The 18,723-nt window shown below is 35.5% G+C and overlaps 1 protein-coding gene across 2 annotated transcripts in view; it reads left to right on the top strand.

Annotated features, from left to right (window-relative positions):
• RELN (reelin) overlaps positions 1-18,723 on the top strand; it is a 475,458-nt gene that overhangs the window by 289,906 nt on the left and 166,829 nt on the right. For both annotated transcript variants that reach the window (XM_040644349.1, XM_040644350.1), the window contains exon 12: positions 12,344-12,495. In XM_040644349.1, the coding sequence (XP_040500283.1) occupies positions 12,344-12,495 (152 nt within the window). The remainder of the gene's footprint in view (positions 1-12,343; positions 12,496-18,723) is intronic.

The following is an 18,723-nucleotide window of genomic DNA, read 5'->3' as shown; positions in this document are numbered from 1 at the left end:
GATGTAAAGTATAGGAGGGAATTGGCTCGTCTAATGTTAAAAAATAGGAATTCCAAAAAGAGAAGTCAGAATATATGGAATGAAATATTCAAAGATATTATTGAAGAAAAGAAGAAAGAAAAGACGTAATTCCTGTGAAGGAAATGTTTAGCAAGATGAATGGGAACATATCCAGTCCTAAAGCATCAGGAAGAAACTTCAGAACACTGATAAAAGAAGAAATCCTAAAAGCTTCTAGGTGAGATTCATACTACTTATCTTGGAAGCACTAAGCATAAGTTTTAAAAAAAATTATCTAGTTCTGAAAAAGTTATTTGGAACATAAAATTCTTCTCCAGTCAGTTATCATACAAGCATTAGGAAAAAACAAAACGCTTTTTATTCCTATAAATATATATGAACCTCATGGTAACCATGTGGTTTTTTTGTACATAATCAGAAATCTACAATAGAAACACAAAAAATAAAGAGAATGGAACCCAAGCATAACACTAAAGAAAACCGTGAAACCACAAAGGAAGAGACCAACAGAAGAAGAAAGGAACACAGAAGAACTACAAAAACAACCAGAAAACAAATAACAAAATGACAATAAGTACATACCTACCAATAATTACCTTAAATGAAAATGGACTAAATGCTCCAATCAAAAGACATACAGTGACTGAGTGGTTAAAAAAGATAACACCCTTTTATATTCTGTCTACAAGAGACTCCAGATATAGAGACACATACAGACTGAAAGTGAAGGGATGGAAAAAGATATTCCATGCAAATGGAAATGAAAGCTGGAGTACCAATACTCATTTCAGATAAAGTAGACTTTAAAACAGACTATAACAAAAGGCAAAGAAGATTATATAATGATAAAAGGGTCAATCCAAAAGAGGATATAACATTTGTAAATATTTATACACCGAACATGGCAGCACGTAAATATATAAACCAAATATTAACAGACATAAAGGGAGTGATTGGCAGCAATACAATAATAGTATGAGACTTTAATACCCCACTTACCTCAATGGATAGGTCATTCAGACAGAAAATCAATAGGGAAACATTGACCTTAACACATTAGACCAGATGGACTGAATATAGAGAATATTTCATCCATAAACTGCAGAACACCCACTCTTTTCAAATGCACATGGGACATTCACCAGGATGGATCATTCGTTAGACCATGAAACAAGTCTCAGTAAGTTCAAGAAGACTGAAATCATATCAAGCATCTATTCTAACCATAACAGTATGAAACTAGAAATCAACTACAAGAACAAAACCAAAAAAACCCAGAAACACATGGAGACAAAACATTTACTAAACAACCAATAGGTCAATGAAGGAATCAAAGAGAAAATTTTTTAAAAAATACTTTGAAACTATGTGATCCAGCAAAAGCAGTTCTAAGAAGAAAGTTCATAGTGATGCAGCTTACTTTAAGAAACAAGAAGAGTCCCAAATAAGTAATCTAACTTTATACCTAAAGAACTAGAAAAAGAACAAAGCCCAATTTAGTAGAAGGAAGAAATAATAAAGATCAGAGTAGAAATAAATGAAAGAGACCAAAAAAAAAAAAAAACACATACAGAAAAGATCAATGAAACTAAAAGCTGGTTCTTTGAAAAGATAAACAAAATCAGTAAACCTCTAGCCAGACTCATCAAGATAAAAAGAGAGGAGCCAAATAAATAAAATTAGAAATGAAAGAGGAAAAGCTAAAACTGACATCACAGAAATACAAATGACCATAAGCAACTACTTATAGTTACATGCCAACAAATTGGAAAACTTAGAAGAAATGGATAAATTCCTAGAAACACACAGTCTTCCAAGACTGAATCACAAACAAATAGAAAATCTAAATAGACTAATTACAAGTAATGAAATTGAATTAATAATAAAACTTTCAACAAATAAAAGTCCAGAACCAGACAGCTTCACAGGTGAATTCTACCAAACATGTAAAAAATAACACCTATCATTCTCAAATTATTCCAAAATATTGAAGAGAAAGGAACACTTCCAAACTCATTTTATGAGGCCAGCGTTACCCTGACACCAAAATCACAGGAAGCCACAAGAAAGAAAGAAAGAAAGAAAGAAAGAGAGAGAGAGAGAGAGAGAGAGAAAGAAAGAAAGAAAGAAAGAAAGAAAGAAAGAAAGAAAGAAAGAAAGAAAGACAGACTGAATACAGGCCAGTATCCCTAAGGATCACAGATGCAAAAATCCTCAAAAAAAAAAAAAAAATTAGCAAGCTGAGTTTGACAACACTAATATGATCATACACCATGATCAAGTAAGAAAGATTAATTCCAGGAGTGTAAGGATGTTTCAACATCCGCACATCAGTCAACATGATATAGTACATTAACAAACCAAGGATAAAAATCATATATTCATCTTAATAGATGCAGAAAAGGATTTGACAAAATTCAACATCCATGTATAGCAAAAACTCTTAACAAAGATATAGAGGAAACATACTTCAATGTAATAAAGGCCATATATGACAAACCCACAGCTTACCATCATACTCAAGGTTGAAAAGCTGACAGCTTTTCCTGTAAAGTCAGGAACAAGACAAGTATGTCGGCTCTCATCTCTTTCATGAAACATAGTATTGGAAGTCTTAGCCACAGTAATTTGACAAGAAAAAAATAAAATAATCCAAATTAGAAAGGAAGATGTAAAACTGTCATTGTTTGCAGGTGACATGATAATTTATAGAGAGAGAACCTAAAGACTCCACCAAAAAATTGTTAGAACTAATAAATTAATTATGTTGCAGGATATGAAATTGACATATAGAAATCTGTTGCATTTCTGTACACTAATAAGCTATCAGAAAAAAATTTAAAAAACAATCCCATTTACAATTGCATCAAAAAAATAAAATAAAATACCTGGGAATAAATTTAACCAAGGAAGTACAAAACTTACTCTGAACACTATAAGACGTTTATGAAAGAAATTGAAGAAGACGCCAATAAATAGAAAGATATACCATGCTCATAGATTGGAAGAAAAATCTTACTGAAGTGTCCATACTACCCAAAGCGATATACAGATTTAATGCAACCCCCATCAGAATACCTGTGGCATTTTTCACAGAACTAGAACAAAGAATCCTAAAATTTTTATTTTAAAAAAGACCCCAAACAGCTAAAGCAACCCTAAAAAGAACAAAGCTGTAGGGTTTTCACTCCTTAATTTCAGACTATGGTAGTGATAGTGATCAAACAGTATAGTACTGGCACAAAAACAGATGCATAGATCAATGGAATAAATTAAAGACCCTAGAAATAAACCCATGATTATATGGTCAATTAATCTATGACAAAGGAGGCAAGAATATACAATGGGGAAAAGACTGTCTCTTCAATAAATGATGGACAGCTACATGCAAAAGAATGAAACTGGAACCACTTCCTTATAACATATATAAAAATAAAGTCAAAATGGATTAAAGACTTAAAGACTTGAACATAAGTTTGGAATCATAAAATTCCTAAGTGAAAACATAGGCACTAAGCTCTTTGATATTGGTCTTAGCAGTATTTTTTTGGACCAGTCTCCTTCAGCAAGGGCAACAAAAGCTAAAATAAACAAATGAAGTTACATCAAACTCAAAGTTCTTGCACAGTGAAGGAAGCCATCCACAGAGCAAAAAGACCACCTACTGAATGGTCGAAGATAATTGCAAATTACATATCCAATAAGAGGTTAATATCCAAAATATATAAAGAACTTATACAATTCAATATTGAAAGAAACCAAACAACTCAATAATTATCGAAATTGTATATTACATACATGGGATTTCATTGTTACTTTTCTTTCTACCTTTGGATGTAATGTACAGCACAGGGAATATAGTCAATAATATTATAATAACTTTGTATGGAGACATATGGTAACTAGCGTATCATGGGGATCTTTTCATAATACGTAAAAATATTAAATCACTGTGATCTACACCTGAAACTAATAGGATATTGTATGTCAATTATACTTCAATTGGGGAAAAGAAAAAAAAAAAACCTTTTCAGACACACAAGAGTTCAAAAAATTTACTATCCCCCAAACCCTCTCTGAAAGAATTACTAGGAGATATGTTCCTGGAAATTAATCCAAGAGAAATATGGCAGATTCAAGAAAGAGTAGTGATCAAAGAAAAAAGTAAAGCCTATAGTTCAGTCTAAATAAGTATTGATTATTAAAAAGTTTTAATAAAAATTTGAAATTAAAGCCCAAATGACCTCAACTTGAGAAGTACAGAGGGAAAGTGACAAGAAGAAAAGAAGAGTAAGGAAGTAAAATACTGCCAGAGTTCCTAGCTTGCTTGGAATGAGGATGTGGATCTGGGATAACTCTTAATGTTAATAATAATAATAATAATGTTAATAGAAAACTTTAAGTGTAAATATGTGTGTTGAAAAATTAGATTAGCCAGATAGAGGCCATATAACTTCTGAAGCATCAGGGTCACATAGGACACAGAGAACTGAGTCTCGTACATGCCAGGAAAGTAACAAAAGGAAACAATAAAAAACAAGGTAAAATAGAAAACAGAAAACAATTGGTCAGGAATCAATCTAAACATATCAGTAACCCAATAAATTTGAGTGTTAGTTATTAAATGAGATTTTCAAACATATCAGTGACCCAATAAATTTGAGTTATATTCATTTATTAAATGAAAAGTAACAAAAGGAAACAATAAAAAACAGGGTAAAATAGAAAAGAGAAAACAATTGGTCAGGAATCAATCTAAACATATCAGTAACCCAATAAATTTGACTGAGTTTTAGTTATTAAATGAGATTTTCAAACATATCAGTGACCCAATAAATTTGAGTTATATTCATTTATTAAATGAGATTTTCAAAGTAAGTTTTTAAAAGTAAGCTATTATTTACAATCACACAAGAAATTAAAAATCAAAGAAGAGAAACAAATATACCAGGCAACTACAACAAAAGGAGGCATATTAAAATCAGATAATTCGAATCAAATAAAATAGAATCCAAATTTAAGCACTAAAAGGGCTAAAAGGGGATATTTTATGCAACTGTATATGTAGAACACTTGCCACAATGATAGCACATAACAAGCAATCAAAAAACTTAGGAATTAGCTTTCATTCCAACTATAATTAAGGTTAGTAATGGGATGTGAGGAACGTGGTGCTCAAAGGAAAATTATACTCAAATTAATTAATGAGATATAGAAGAAACGCAAACAAAGTCGAATCGGCCAATGAAACCTAAATTGGATTCTCTAAATAAACCAATGAAGTGTCATTAAGAAAAAAGACCATATTAGTTAAAATGATAATTGGATATATTTTAAAACCGCGGAAGTGCTAAAATGGATCTGAGTAATCTTGTTGCAAACTGTTCAAAGAACATAGATTATATCTTATTTGTTCTGGTTTGCTTTGGGCCTGGGTTCTAACACCACTTTCTCTTGAAGCAAATTGTTTTTATACTTTAAAAATATAAGCAGTAAAATTTCAACTAACAAAAAGTAAGCGCTATATTGTTCTGGAACTCCTTCATAGCAATTTAATGTGCAGCCCATTTGCACACCATCTTTGCTTTGGGTTCTGCCATTCTTGAGTTGGTTCGGAGCCACCCACCTCCCCCTCCAAAAACCAGCTGTCCGTGTGAGCATCCAGAACACAGCCACTGGCTTCCCTTCCAGGATAGAATCTTTGCTGAGGTCACAGAGAAAACGAGAATGAAATCTGAATCCTTCCAAAGTGATTTGATTTCTGGCAGCTTGGCACAACATTAGCCGGTGATAGGATTTCTCTGTGGAAGGTATTGGAGGAGGTTGCTGGCACTGAAATGTTTAGATGCCCATGTTGTCAACCTTGTCTGTGTTCCCCATAGCCCTTCCTCAGTGGTTCACCTGATCACCATTGGCCGCAAGTCAGTCCTGATGATCTAGGAGTTTCTGTGAAGTAAGAGCAGAGCTCTGACACCTCAAGAAGCATAGCTTGGAGTTACCTGTGCTCGAGAGCACATCCAGGAGCATTAGGGAATTGACGATTTAATTCCTCAGGCCCATAAGTATGCTAAATAGTGTAACTATTTATTATTATATTTTGAAATTCAAAAATAGGAAAATGACTAAATACAGTTTGGTATATATATATATATATATAACAAAATATTGTGTGGCTCATTTATAAAGAGTTAGTAATATCCTGGAAAATGTGTACATTACTAATGGAAGTAAAAGAAGAGTATAAACCATCTATATAATATTACCACAACTATTTGGAAATATACATACAAAAATATTAGAAATAAATAAACTAAAATATTAATTGTGCTTGCCTCCAGGAGAGTGTGGTTATGGGCGACTTTTTCCTACCTTTTTATTTTCCAATTTTTCAGTAATGAGAATGCTGGTATCATAATAGAAAACAAATAAAATTTCTTTTTTAAAGTTTCAAAAAATATTTCCAACTGTACTTCTCCATGTGGGTATCCTCATGGGGACAGACATCTTTTTTGTGAAACATCTTCCTCTACTTAAAAATTAAAAGCAACTAGTGGCAAATACTGTGCATGATGAAATGCTCAGAATTCCAATACACCAGCAGGATATAGAAAAGATGCTTAGAGCGCAAACAGGACTCAGCCTGAGGTCAAATTTGCTTACCCGTATTTGGTGTCACTGACTTTTTCAAAGGTTAGAGAGAGAGGAGTCTCTGAACTACTAACCTACTTCCAGTTCCCTCCAACTTCCATTGCTAACAACCCTCTTCTACTACCACCCGTATCCTATTAAGATAACTGCTTTATGAATTTGCTCTGAAGAAGCTCTTCCAATAGATATATTTTTTTAAATAAACAGCTCGTCTAAGATTATAGAAAAAAAATTTGAGTAAGAATGGTTTTCCGATATTAGCCATGGCTTCATCTCTGATAGATGACTTACTATAGAGACACCAAATGCAAAGTATTAGTTATATGTTTTAACGGCACTGCTTGCTAACTGGATTACACTTACAACTGACTCAGTATGTCTTTCTTAATATTGAGTGTTATCCAGTGGGACAGGGGGACAAGTAAAAGGCAATATAAACTCAATAAAACAATTTTATATCGGCTTCCTTGTTCCAGGGAAATAGTAGCAAAGAATCTTACACATAACCATTGAAAACCAAAACTGCATATAAACCAACAAGAACAATCTCCATTATAGCCCCTTCAATATAAGTTGGTGCTTTTATTAAAAATGGGCTTTAGGGACGCCTGGGTGGCACAGCGGTTAGGCGTCTGCCTTCGGCTCAGGGCGTGATCCCGGCGTTGTGGGATCGAGTCCCACATCAGGCTCCTCCACTGTGAGCCTGCTTCTTCCTCTCCCACTCCCTGCTGTGTTCCCTCTCTCGCTGGCTGTCTCTATCTCTGTCGAATAAATAAATAAAATCTTTTAAAAAAATGGGCTTTAAATTATTTAGAATTCTTCAGAACGATTTGAGCATCTTCTTGTATTTTCTACAAATTCTTCCCTCTGTCCTACTCAGAAGAATTATGTTCTCTCTGACTTAGAATACTTTTCACAAAAATGCTTATAAAGCTAAAGGAGGATTTTATTTAAGCTTATAATTCAAGGTAAATGGACTGAAGATAGGTTGGCAGTCTAACTGAGTTAATATTGTATTAAGTGGATCTTTTTTTTTCTTTTATAAGCATGTTCATTTTTACTAAAGCAAAACCCACTTGACCATTTAGATAACATAAATAATGAATTGAGGAGCCCAGAAGATTATAGACAGAAATCATGAATAGTACCAAAGATCCACAGATAGACAAAGTGCAATTATTCTTTCAGCTCAGTGTCCCCTTGCTTAAAGATTAAGTCGTAGCACTTGCATATGGTACAGTGACTTTGTCTAGTCTTGTTGCTTTGCGAATTCTGTATGAAAAAATAAAAACACTCATTATAATTTAGAAATTCCTTTGAATCGCCTCCTCAACTTACTTTAAAACAAAGATAGCACTACGTTTTACGGCAGGAGGAGGGGAAGCTAACGCTTACTGACACGCTGTCACGTCCCAGGCAGTACATTATTTTCTCTAACCATCCTCCAGTCTAGGTCATATTTCTGTCTTATTGGTGAGAAAGCTGAGTGCTTTCTCCCATTGTGAAGACAATATTCTTTATTAATGTTATTCCGACAAGAGTGTAAATCAACATAATGCATGTAATAAAAACCTGAAACAAAATTGAATTTGAGTGAAATACAGGGGAACCAATTGAAGAAAAGAATTTGTGAAATGCAGTGCATGCAGGGAAGCTTTCAGATAGAGCTCATCCTTTACCTTCACCTAAGCTGTCATGCTACAGGGAAAAACCTCTAAATGAAAGTAGAGGAGCCTTCAGTCAAAGTACACACCTTGCTAGACCTCACAGGGCTCATACTCAAGATAAACCTCATGAATATAAATGAATGTGGAAGGGTCTTTACCTATGGCACATCCCTTATTAAATAACAGAGAATTTATCCCAAATAGAGACCTTATGGATAGAATGAACTTATTTAACCTCAGAGAATTCATAGAGATTAAAAAAATCTTATGAATTTGGTAAATGTGGGATCTCATAGCCAGGCTTTATCCTATATCTTAGCTCAAACCTAAAGTAGCCAACTTCAGGTGATTTAATATATTCCAGAAAATATAATAAAACAAATTTTCATAGATGACGTGGAATGAATGCTTCATTAGCTTTAGAGCATTTTATGCCAATATTTGTAGGCAAAGAATATCTGATTAAAATATGACCTCTATTCCCTGTGTTCATATTCTTAGTATTTTCATCAACCTATAATGAGATCATTCAGGTTTTCATTCTGAATTATAATACCTATAAATTGAATGCCTTTCTTCTTTTTTCCTGAAAATTACAGCCTTACTGAGAAGCAGATATGTAAAGGAAAAATCAAAAGTCCTCCCATGCTAATCCCATTTCTCACAGTTAAAATATACACATATATTCATTCAGAAATTTTTCTGTGATTACACACACACACACACACACACACACACACACCACCCACCAGAGTCACATTTTGTAAACTGTGCCACAACTTAATTTTTAAAAAAACTAACAAATAATGAATGTATCTTCTAGTCAGTAAATATAGATCAGTATTTTTTAAAAAGTGACGTACCAGTTTATCTAATTGAACCCCTATTGATAGACAAAGAATATTATAATGAAAATTTTTGCATACTTGTTAAAGTATTTTTGAAAGGTAAATTTCTAAAAGAGAAAAGGAAAATTTGAGAATCAGACATATGTGCGTACATATACATACATGTAGGTAGGTAATTTTCATTTTGATAGTTACTGCCAAATTACCCTTCAAAGAATAGATTTCATTCTATTTTTAAGCTAATGAAGGAAATCTTTTTTTTTTAATTTCAGCTTTCCCGAGGCATCATTGACATATAAAATTGTGAGAAAGTTAAAGTGCATCATGGTGATACGATATATGTATTCGTTGTGAAAGAACTCCATCTAGTTAATTAACACATCCATCACCTAACATAGTTATCTTTTTTGTGTGAAAAGATTTAATTTCTCCTCTCTTGTGTCTTTCTTAGAAGTATCAAAGTATGAGCTGATTAAAACATAATTAATTGTATTCTCAAAGCATTACAAAATAGTTGATAGAGAGGACCATCAGCTTTCCAGCTAATAAACTCCTTTAAATTATCTTTACTTACAAAAATATTCCTCTTTTTTTGACACAAAACAGAAAGTCATAGTTTAAAGATCTAAATTAAACATCATTGTGACCTTGCTACATCTAAGGAACAAAGCCTTAGGGCATTTTATTGATTATCAAACTTTTTTTTCTGTGTTCCAAATTCAACCAACTCTATTATAAATAATAGGCACCACTGTATTTATAATAAATAATACAGGGGCTCTTTTTTTAGAGTTAATCATCAACGCGTAAATATAAATTGCTATGCTGTAGAGGTGTCTCCCCTGTAGGCAGGCATTCCTTCAAATGCAGTTCACACACAACCACATTTACCTGGGGAAAACATAATTTAGACCGTAGAGAAGTAACACTCCTTTTCAGGGAAATTGCCATGCCATCGAAAATACCACTAAAACTATAAAGCTCTTGAGATACCACTCCTGGCCTCAAAGATTTGCTTATGTTATAATTTTACTTCATGTAATTGATTGTCAGGAGACGCTCAGGGACCATGTCGTTTTTATAACTAGAAAAGACCCACAACTTTGCACCCGTACAGATCTGGACTCTGAAGTCCAGGGAGTGCAAGGCTGTCTCTGCCATCCCTCAAGGCTACTTTGTCTCCAACTAAGCCTGAGCCAGTTTCTATACAAATTCATGAAAGAATGAGCTTATGCTACAACAGGCTTCTACTGAATTTTTAATAAATGCAAGATAATTTATTCAAATCACTGACGCTTTTACAAAATGCTTTTTTAGATCTCTCTCTGCTTCTTTCTCTTCAAAGCAGACTAAACTTTCCATTTCACTTGATTATAAATATTTGGGTTTCGAAAGAAAATAACTTCACTTTTGTTATCTTCCAACAGTTAAAAGTGGGAGAAATAAAGACTAATATAGAGTAAAATGGAAGATATGGGGGCTTTAAAATAAAGATTGGAAAAAACATACAGGTGTGCCTGGGCGGCTCAGTCGGTTAAACATCTGACTCTTGGTTTTGGCCCAAGTCGTGATCTCGGGGTCATGAGACCGAGCTCTGCATCAGGCTCCACTCTCAGTGAGGAGAATGCTTGGGATTCTCTCTCTAAAATAAATATATAAATTTTTTTAAAGATTTTATTTATTTATTTGACAAAGAGAGACAGCAAGAGAGGGAACACAAGCAAGGGGAATGTGAGAGGGAGAAGCAGGCTTCCAGCCAAGCAGGGAGCCCAATGAGGGGCTCGATCCCAGGACCCTGGGATCATGACCTGACCCGAAGGCAGGCGCTTAACGACTGAGCCACCCAGTCGCCCCATAAAATAAATATATAAATCTTAAAAAAGAACGAAAGAAAGAAAGAAAGAAAGAAAGAAAGAAAGAAAGAAAGAAAGAAAGAAAGATACAGTCTGAATATATCTCACACAGCTCCATCTGTGGCGGATGTCTTGAAAATAATTCATTTAGATTCATCTAGAAGAGTTATTCATTCACAACTAATAATGAGAAAAAGACTACTAATTTCATTTTTCACTTGAATAGAAGGTTCTCTTAGTCCATGACAATTCCATCTTTTTCAATTCAATTTTTCACTTTAAAAATACTCTAAAGCCTAAAAGGAGTCATCATATGCATCATTTATAACCTTAACTTGCTTTGTGGATCAGTAGGCTGAGTGGTTTAATTGGGATAAATGGAGCAAGTAAAAGACTAATGAACCAGTGTGAAATTTTCTTGTATGAGTCAAGAGAGGTTCCTCGTTAATTTACAGTGGTCTGACACTATTAAGAGCTGCTCCACAAAGTTATTTTTGAGTTTCTTGAATGATTAATATAATCTGTTAAAATACAAAAAAAAAAATAGGCATTTCCTAAACACCTGAGTCCCAAATCTATTATAAACTGAAATGGTTCAACATAATCTCCCTGACACAGTACGCTTGTTAGAACCCTAACTACTAAAATAACAACAGACTGGGAAACAGAAGATCTCAATTTTAGAGCTAAACAGGTAGTTGGCCTTAGGCAAGCCACTTACCTCTGTATGTCCCAGTTTCCTCCATCTGTGGGCAGGTGAGTGGCATGAATAGCAGTGTCCAGATTAGACACAACCAGAAATAAATACTAAGGAGAAATAGGAGTTTTAAAATATTAGATATTTTTGTTCTCTTCCGTATAGCCGAGTATATATTTTTTGACATGATCCCATTTAAATCTCATCTTTTTTTGAAAACTGGCTAGGCTCTTGCCACTCTTATGACTTTATATTCTATAACTATTTGTTAATGTGCAAAATACCATACAAGTGTTTATGATCTTATGATACTGTCTTTTATGGTTCCCTGTTTCCTTAGTTCAAATCTGACCCCTCCCTCTTGACTATAAGTACTTTGAGAATAAAGACTGTACATAGTATTGATTACATTTCTCCTTCTACAGAAAAATCATAATTGTGAATGGAATGTGTTTACAAGTTGGTTCATTACTAAAATCTGTTGTACCGTATCTTTATTTCAGAATTATTGATTACTAGGTAAATGTTCCTCATGAAAAATAAAATGTTATACTCTATAAAGCTTTGACTTAATATTCCAACTGTTCATGATTCTCATTGTTTTTTAAGGTGGGACATCTTGGGAGCTGTCATTGGTACAGAATGTGGAACAGTAGAATCAGGTTTATCAATGGTCTTCCTCAAAGATGGAGAGAGGAAATTATGCACCCCATATATGGATACCACCGGTTATGGGAACCTAAGATTTTACTTTGTTATGGGTAGGTACATTTCGAACACATTTTGTTGACCTAAGGCAGAACCTAGACCCCTGTGGAAGTAAGATTGTTTGTTGTCTAACAACATAAAAATGAAATTCACGAAGTATGGGTTCTACTAGATGAGCAAAAACTCGCACCTGCTCAGACCCACCCTACTAGAACCATCCTGTAAGAAAGCTAGTTCTGGTGCGCCTTGATAGGCCTGAAGATAAAATGCCATATACCTTCATCCTACCTCTCCCTCAGTGGTCATAGCTGAAAAGACAATGGGAGAGAAGCTGAGAACAAAATAACTCCTTTGTCCAAAGTCCCCCAAAGGCAATCATCCAGGTAAGTCATTTGTTTTCCTGGGTGTGTCATCATTGCATCACTGTTTTTTTGTGGGAAGCTAAGGAATAGGTTTATAATACTTTAATAACACTGTCTACTTTTTAATATGTAGAAATCACCCAAAGAAAGTGCTCATAAGATGTATTTTTCTCCAGATTATTGTAGAGCAAATAAGTAGGTAAACATTTAGAAAAGTACTCAAGGAAGAATGAGGGGGTTGAAATTAGGGACCTCTCAAATTTATCATGTTAGTTACATCTTCTTCCACTGGATGTCATTCCAGAAATGTGAGTAGGTGTCACATGCCTTTTTTTGTTGAGTGACTGGAAAAGCACAGGCAACACCTGGAAGTGAAACAGGAAATAAACATTTACCACCTTTGAACTTACTCGCAAAGATGTCAGCTCATCAGGACAAACAGGCCCCCTGAGTGTGGGCTTCAGCACTGGCTGTTTATTTCCCGCACATTCCTTACTTCCTACAGGTCAGAGTGGCATGTAAACTTCAGATTATGTCATGCTCCAAAACACCATCTGCTTGATGCTACCTCATTTTCAATGATGATCTGTTTGATAACAGGGAAGTTGTGCATATAAAATATAATAATGTAATCTTCCTACATTAAGGATCTCCCCGCCTCGACTCTGAAATGGTTTGTATACTTAGAGACCCAGAGCTCATTTCCTTTACATAATTAGGATTCAAACTGGCTCTCATTTTATTAAGAAAGATTCCTGGGAAATCTTGACCTTCCCTCAGAAAAGTTGTAATAAACATTCAGCTTGTCAATGCTTCTAATTTTAAGCATTTTCCCTTTTTACCATTTTTCACATAATATATTTGATTTCTTGATTTTTTTCAAGGTGAATCATACTAAATCAACCCCATTCGGTGCCTTTGTAAGACACTGGCATGTGTATATAAGTGTCTTTGTAGAAGAAATTTAGTCATCTTTAATTATTTCTGAAACAAAGCAGATTATTAATGAATCAATTAAAATAATATCGACTATGAGGAAAAAAAACTTATTTGAATGAGCCAAAAGTACATTATTATCCCAAATAAAAGCATCTCCATTTAATTTTTAAAATTAATTAATTCTGATTGACTAGAGAGCATTGAGCTAGGTAACGTGCAGAATACAATCAGGGGTAATAACAGTACCTAAATTTCAGAGTTGCTGATCAATGACTGAATTCATGCAAATCCCTTAAAAAGTACCTAATGCAATAGGTATGACTCAATATATCTTTTTTATATATATAAAAATTACTTAGAATTCCTGCCCACAAGTAACATCTAAAAGTCAGAGAAAGACAAATACCCTATGATTTCACTCATATGTGGAATTTAAGATGCAAACAAACAAAGGAAAAAGAGAGACAAACGAAGAAACAGACTCTTAACTATAGAGATCGAAGTGATGGTCACCAGAGGGGAAGAGGGTGGGGGCATGGGTGAAATAGGTGCCGGGAACTAAGAGTACGTCTGCCATGATGAGCACTGAGTAATGTACGGAGTTGCTGAATCACTGTATTGTACGTGAAACTACTGTAACACTGTATGTTAACTGTACTGGAATTGAAATAAAAATTTTCAGGGAGAGAGAGAATGTAATGGGCTGTACTGAAATGAAGATGCTATGGAAGTGCCAAGGACACTGTGGGTCACTGCAGTGTTGGGATCAGGACAACACCCTGCGAGGGAGATGACGTTTGAACCGGTCATGGAAGGATGGCTATAATGCAAATCTAAGGGATTTATAAACTGAAACTAATATAACACTGTGTTCATTATACTTGAATAAAAGTTTTAAAAACAAAAACAAATTATAACTTCCTAGAGAATAGATGCAGGAGAAAGATGATTGTTCTCTGAAAGTAGAGGGAAATAAGGGACATTTTATTTGATACAAAAGTCAGAACAGAAACTGTAACGTAAAAATCTATCCCTATACTTCTGCCGATATTTAAATGGGATAGTTAATTTTGAGTGTCATATTGAAACAGGGAGAATTATGAATATTAAAAATAAATTTTTAAGGGTTTGAAGGGAGAAGAGAATGCCAAGCTAAGCCAGCATTTTGAGAAAAAGCACAAGGATAAATTCATGTGGTATGTTTGGGGCAGGTGATTTTCCCGATACAACAGAGTGGAAAGATAGAAGGTGGGGCAAGAAAAGAGAACTGGCACCAGAATGTGATCTTCTTTAATATCGACTAAGTGGTCGGGTTCCTCCTCTAGGCAGCGTGGAGCCACCAGATGATTCCTGTCACTTCTCTGACACATTCTCATCTGTGTTTTAGATAACTCTGGCATGAATGTGGAGGAAAGACTGAAACACTCAGAAATTGGAGGGCAGGAGACCAGTTAGGGTAGGGTTACCAGAATTAGTGGAGAAAAACCAAAACAGCTTTTTAATTTTTTTTTTAATGGGTGGCGCAGTCAGTTAAGCATTGGACTCTTGGTTTTGGTTCAGGTTGTGATCTCAGGATCGTGAGATTGAGCCCCCTGTCAGACTCCACACTCAGCGCCGAGCTGCTTGAGATTCTCTCTCCCTCTGCCCCTCCCACTCGCACACACACATTCTCTCTCTCTCTCAAATAAATAGTCTTTAAAAGATTTTTTAATTGAAGCATAACTGACATGCAGTATCCCACTAGTTCCAGGTGTACATCATAGTGATTTGATAGTTTCAAACATTATAAAATGATCCCTGCAACGAATCTCGTTATCATCTGTTACCACACAGTTATTCCAGTATTATTGACTATGTTCCCTATGCTGTACTTTTCATCCCCATGATTTATTTATTTTATAACTGGAAGTTTGTACTTCTTAATCCCCTTTACCTATTTAAATCTGAATTTCAGATAAACAAATAATTTCTTCATATAAATATTGTTCATGCAATATATTTCACCCAGTAATCCTAAGTTAGGAAGCTATTGCACTAGTCCAAGCAACAAAGGAATATGGCAATGACAGTGATGATAATATGAAGGAGGGGACAGAAAATAAACAGCTGAAGAGAAGGAACCAACGAGGTTCACACCCAGAAGACTGTGGGGATTGTGAGACCAGTATTAGAAAGGACAGAGATTTCTTTCTTGGATTTCTTCCTATTTCCTGAAATAGGAAATATACAAAAATAAATAAAGAGCAGATGTAAATAAATAAAGAGTAGAAGATTTTGGCATTAGGTATGTTGAGGTTGAGGCTTCTGGAAAGCCATACGAAGGTAGAAATTTTTCTCAAGGTGTGAACCAGAATTGAAAGTCATCAGTACACAGGTGACAATTGGAGCCACTGGAGTTGCTGTGCTCTCCCAAACAGAGGGCAGAGTAAACAAAGGACAGGCAAAGTTCTTAGGGGGAACCCTCATCTAAGTAAAGGTGGAAGGCATAGAGGTAGACAAAAGATACCGAGAAAGGACATAGAGACGTGGGAGGAAGGTGTTGTTTTACGCTGAACGAGGAAGGGAAGGGGTGGGGATCAGCCCACAGGGGAGCCAACCAGGATAGGGGCTGAGAGCCCCCCAGGGACTTCTGAGAGAGTATTTCCCACGGTGTGATGCACGGGAAGCCAAAGCACATAAGTTAAAAGAAATGCAAGACGTGTGTTCCTGGAAAAAGGACTGCTCCTTCGAGAAGTTCATCAGTAACAGAAGAAAAGAAATGGGGTCTGGATCTTGAGGAGAAAGCAGAATCTAGCAAAGGTGGTTTTTAAGATAGGAGAGGATGTAATTGGGCAGGACAGTAGGGAAAGACAGGGTAGGGTAAGACTGGACCTATAGAAAGACTTCAAAACTTTGGCAGCTGATGGAGAAGAAGGCAACATGGAAAGAGAAGTAAGATACAGTAGACAGCTTATACTGGTGCCTTTGGAAAATCAATATCTGATTGTTCATCTAGACAAGATCACATCTCCTTCCTCTCTGGCCCTGCCTGTATGTTCTTCCTGGTTTCATCCCTTGGTTCAGATCGATTTTTGTGACTATTTCTGGAAAATTTGCTCAACTTTCAAAATTCAGTTCAGGTCTGTTTCCTTCATTCAGATGTTCGTTCAACACAAATTCACTGAGGACCAGTATCCAACACTGTTCTTAGAGCCAGAATGCAGTGAACAAGACAAAAATAACCTAACATACATCACTCATTCCTTTATTATTCCTTCACCATATTCACTGAACATCTCCCATACACCCAGCTCTTTTAGCCCACACTTGTATCTCTCTTCTCTGAATTTTGTCTGCAATTATGGCAGCACAACACAATTTACTGCTAATTATCATTCTTTCGTGTGTATAATCTTGTTTTCCTGGCTAAATTGCAAACTGTTTAGGTCAGGGCTTATTTTCCCTTCAAGCCCAACGTCCTGTACTTAGTAAATAACAAAATCACTCTCCTAATATAAATTAGTATCTTAAAAGCTACTTAAAGCAGGACTTAAACTTTTTAAAAACTGACTGTCCATCCGGTTTTTATTAAAATTTTCTGTACTTGCTGTACAAAATGCCCCTTGAGTGATACCTTCCCACAATACATCAAAGCGAATGAAACTGAAGAAGAATCCATATCTTTCTGTACGAGCTGCTGTCACTGAAACTTCACAGAGCTGATAAATTGCCCCCAGAGGGATCTTTTAGATAAAGTCTGTCATCATTTTAAAGTCTTGGCTCCTTTTGGACTTTCTTCTTCTGTCATTCTGGGCGGGAGGAGCTCTCACATGTGTCTCCGTTCCCTCTGGAAGGCAGGTGAAGTTCACGAACTGTTCTTAAGAGAGCAGAAATTTACAGGGAACAAATCAATGAAATTAGAGCGGACTGAGGTTCATTTCCTGTGTGTCTGGGCATGTTGCTTTAAATCCATACTGCCTGTGACCTTTCACCTTTCCTGTGCTCTTTCTGGTAAGACTTTAATAGGTCCTCAGTAAAGAAGTTACGGTTTTTAGATTGGGGTTTAGTTTTCACGCAGATCCTTTCCTCCAGAGACAGTTGTTTAGAATGACTTTACTAGCTATATTTACCATAATGTAGCAGTGTGTAATGAAATGCTAAAAAATATACTCTATCAGATATCAAAGTCATAAGGTTCTCTCTACTGGTTGTTGCCCTTAAACAATAAACATCTGTTAGGAGGAGGGTGACATTATCACCACATCTGGCCTCTCTCTTCTCAGTTCAGATTAGTTAACTCAATAAATATTTATAATATGCCAAGTTATGTATGTCTAACAGATGTAACATGCTACATTTCTATGCTTCATGTATACCAGCATCCAAGTTACTTCTATTATTATAATCTTTCTTATGCTGATTAAGTTCTAGCTTTCTTACTTAAAACATCACCTATCAGTAATTTCTTCCCACAATCAGACCCCAGTTACCAAGGCTGAGATTGTGCCAGACATTCCTCTTCCTTCTCTCTCCCTCTTCCTTCCTTCTTTCTTCCTCTCTTTCTTTTCTTCCTTTCCTCCTTCCTTCCTTCTTCCTTCTTTCCTTCCTTCCTTCCTTCCTTCCCTCCCGTCCTTCCTTCCTTCCTTCCTTCCTTCCTTCCTTCCTTCCTTCCTTCCTTCCTTCCTTCCCTCCTTCCCTCCCTCCCTCCCTCCCTCCTTCCTTCCTTCCTTCCTTCCCTCCTTCCCTCCCTCCCTCCCTCCCTCCTTCCTTCCTTCCTTCCTTCCTTCCTTCCTTCCTTCCTTCCTTCCTTCCTTCCTTCCTTCCTTCCTCCCGATGGTGAATCTCAACCATTATTTGTTGATTTTGCTAGACTAATTCTCAGAGGGTCACCTTGTTCTAGAGTTTTGAGGTCACCATGGAGTATTAGCAACAGAAATTGCCTATAGATAAAAATTAACATTAATGGTGGTTAATTTAAGAACTGGAGGGTTTTTTTTTTTT

The sequence above is a fragment of the Ursus maritimus genome, unplaced genomic scaffold, assembly GCF_017311325.1.
Source record: "Ursus maritimus isolate PB19 unplaced genomic scaffold, ASM1731132v1 scaffold_3, whole genome shotgun sequence".
Classification (NCBI taxonomy): domain Eukaryota; kingdom Metazoa; phylum Chordata; class Mammalia; order Carnivora; family Ursidae; genus Ursus; species Ursus maritimus.
Note: the sequence above shows the minus strand (reverse complement) of the source record. Positions and strands in the feature narration are given on the sequence as shown.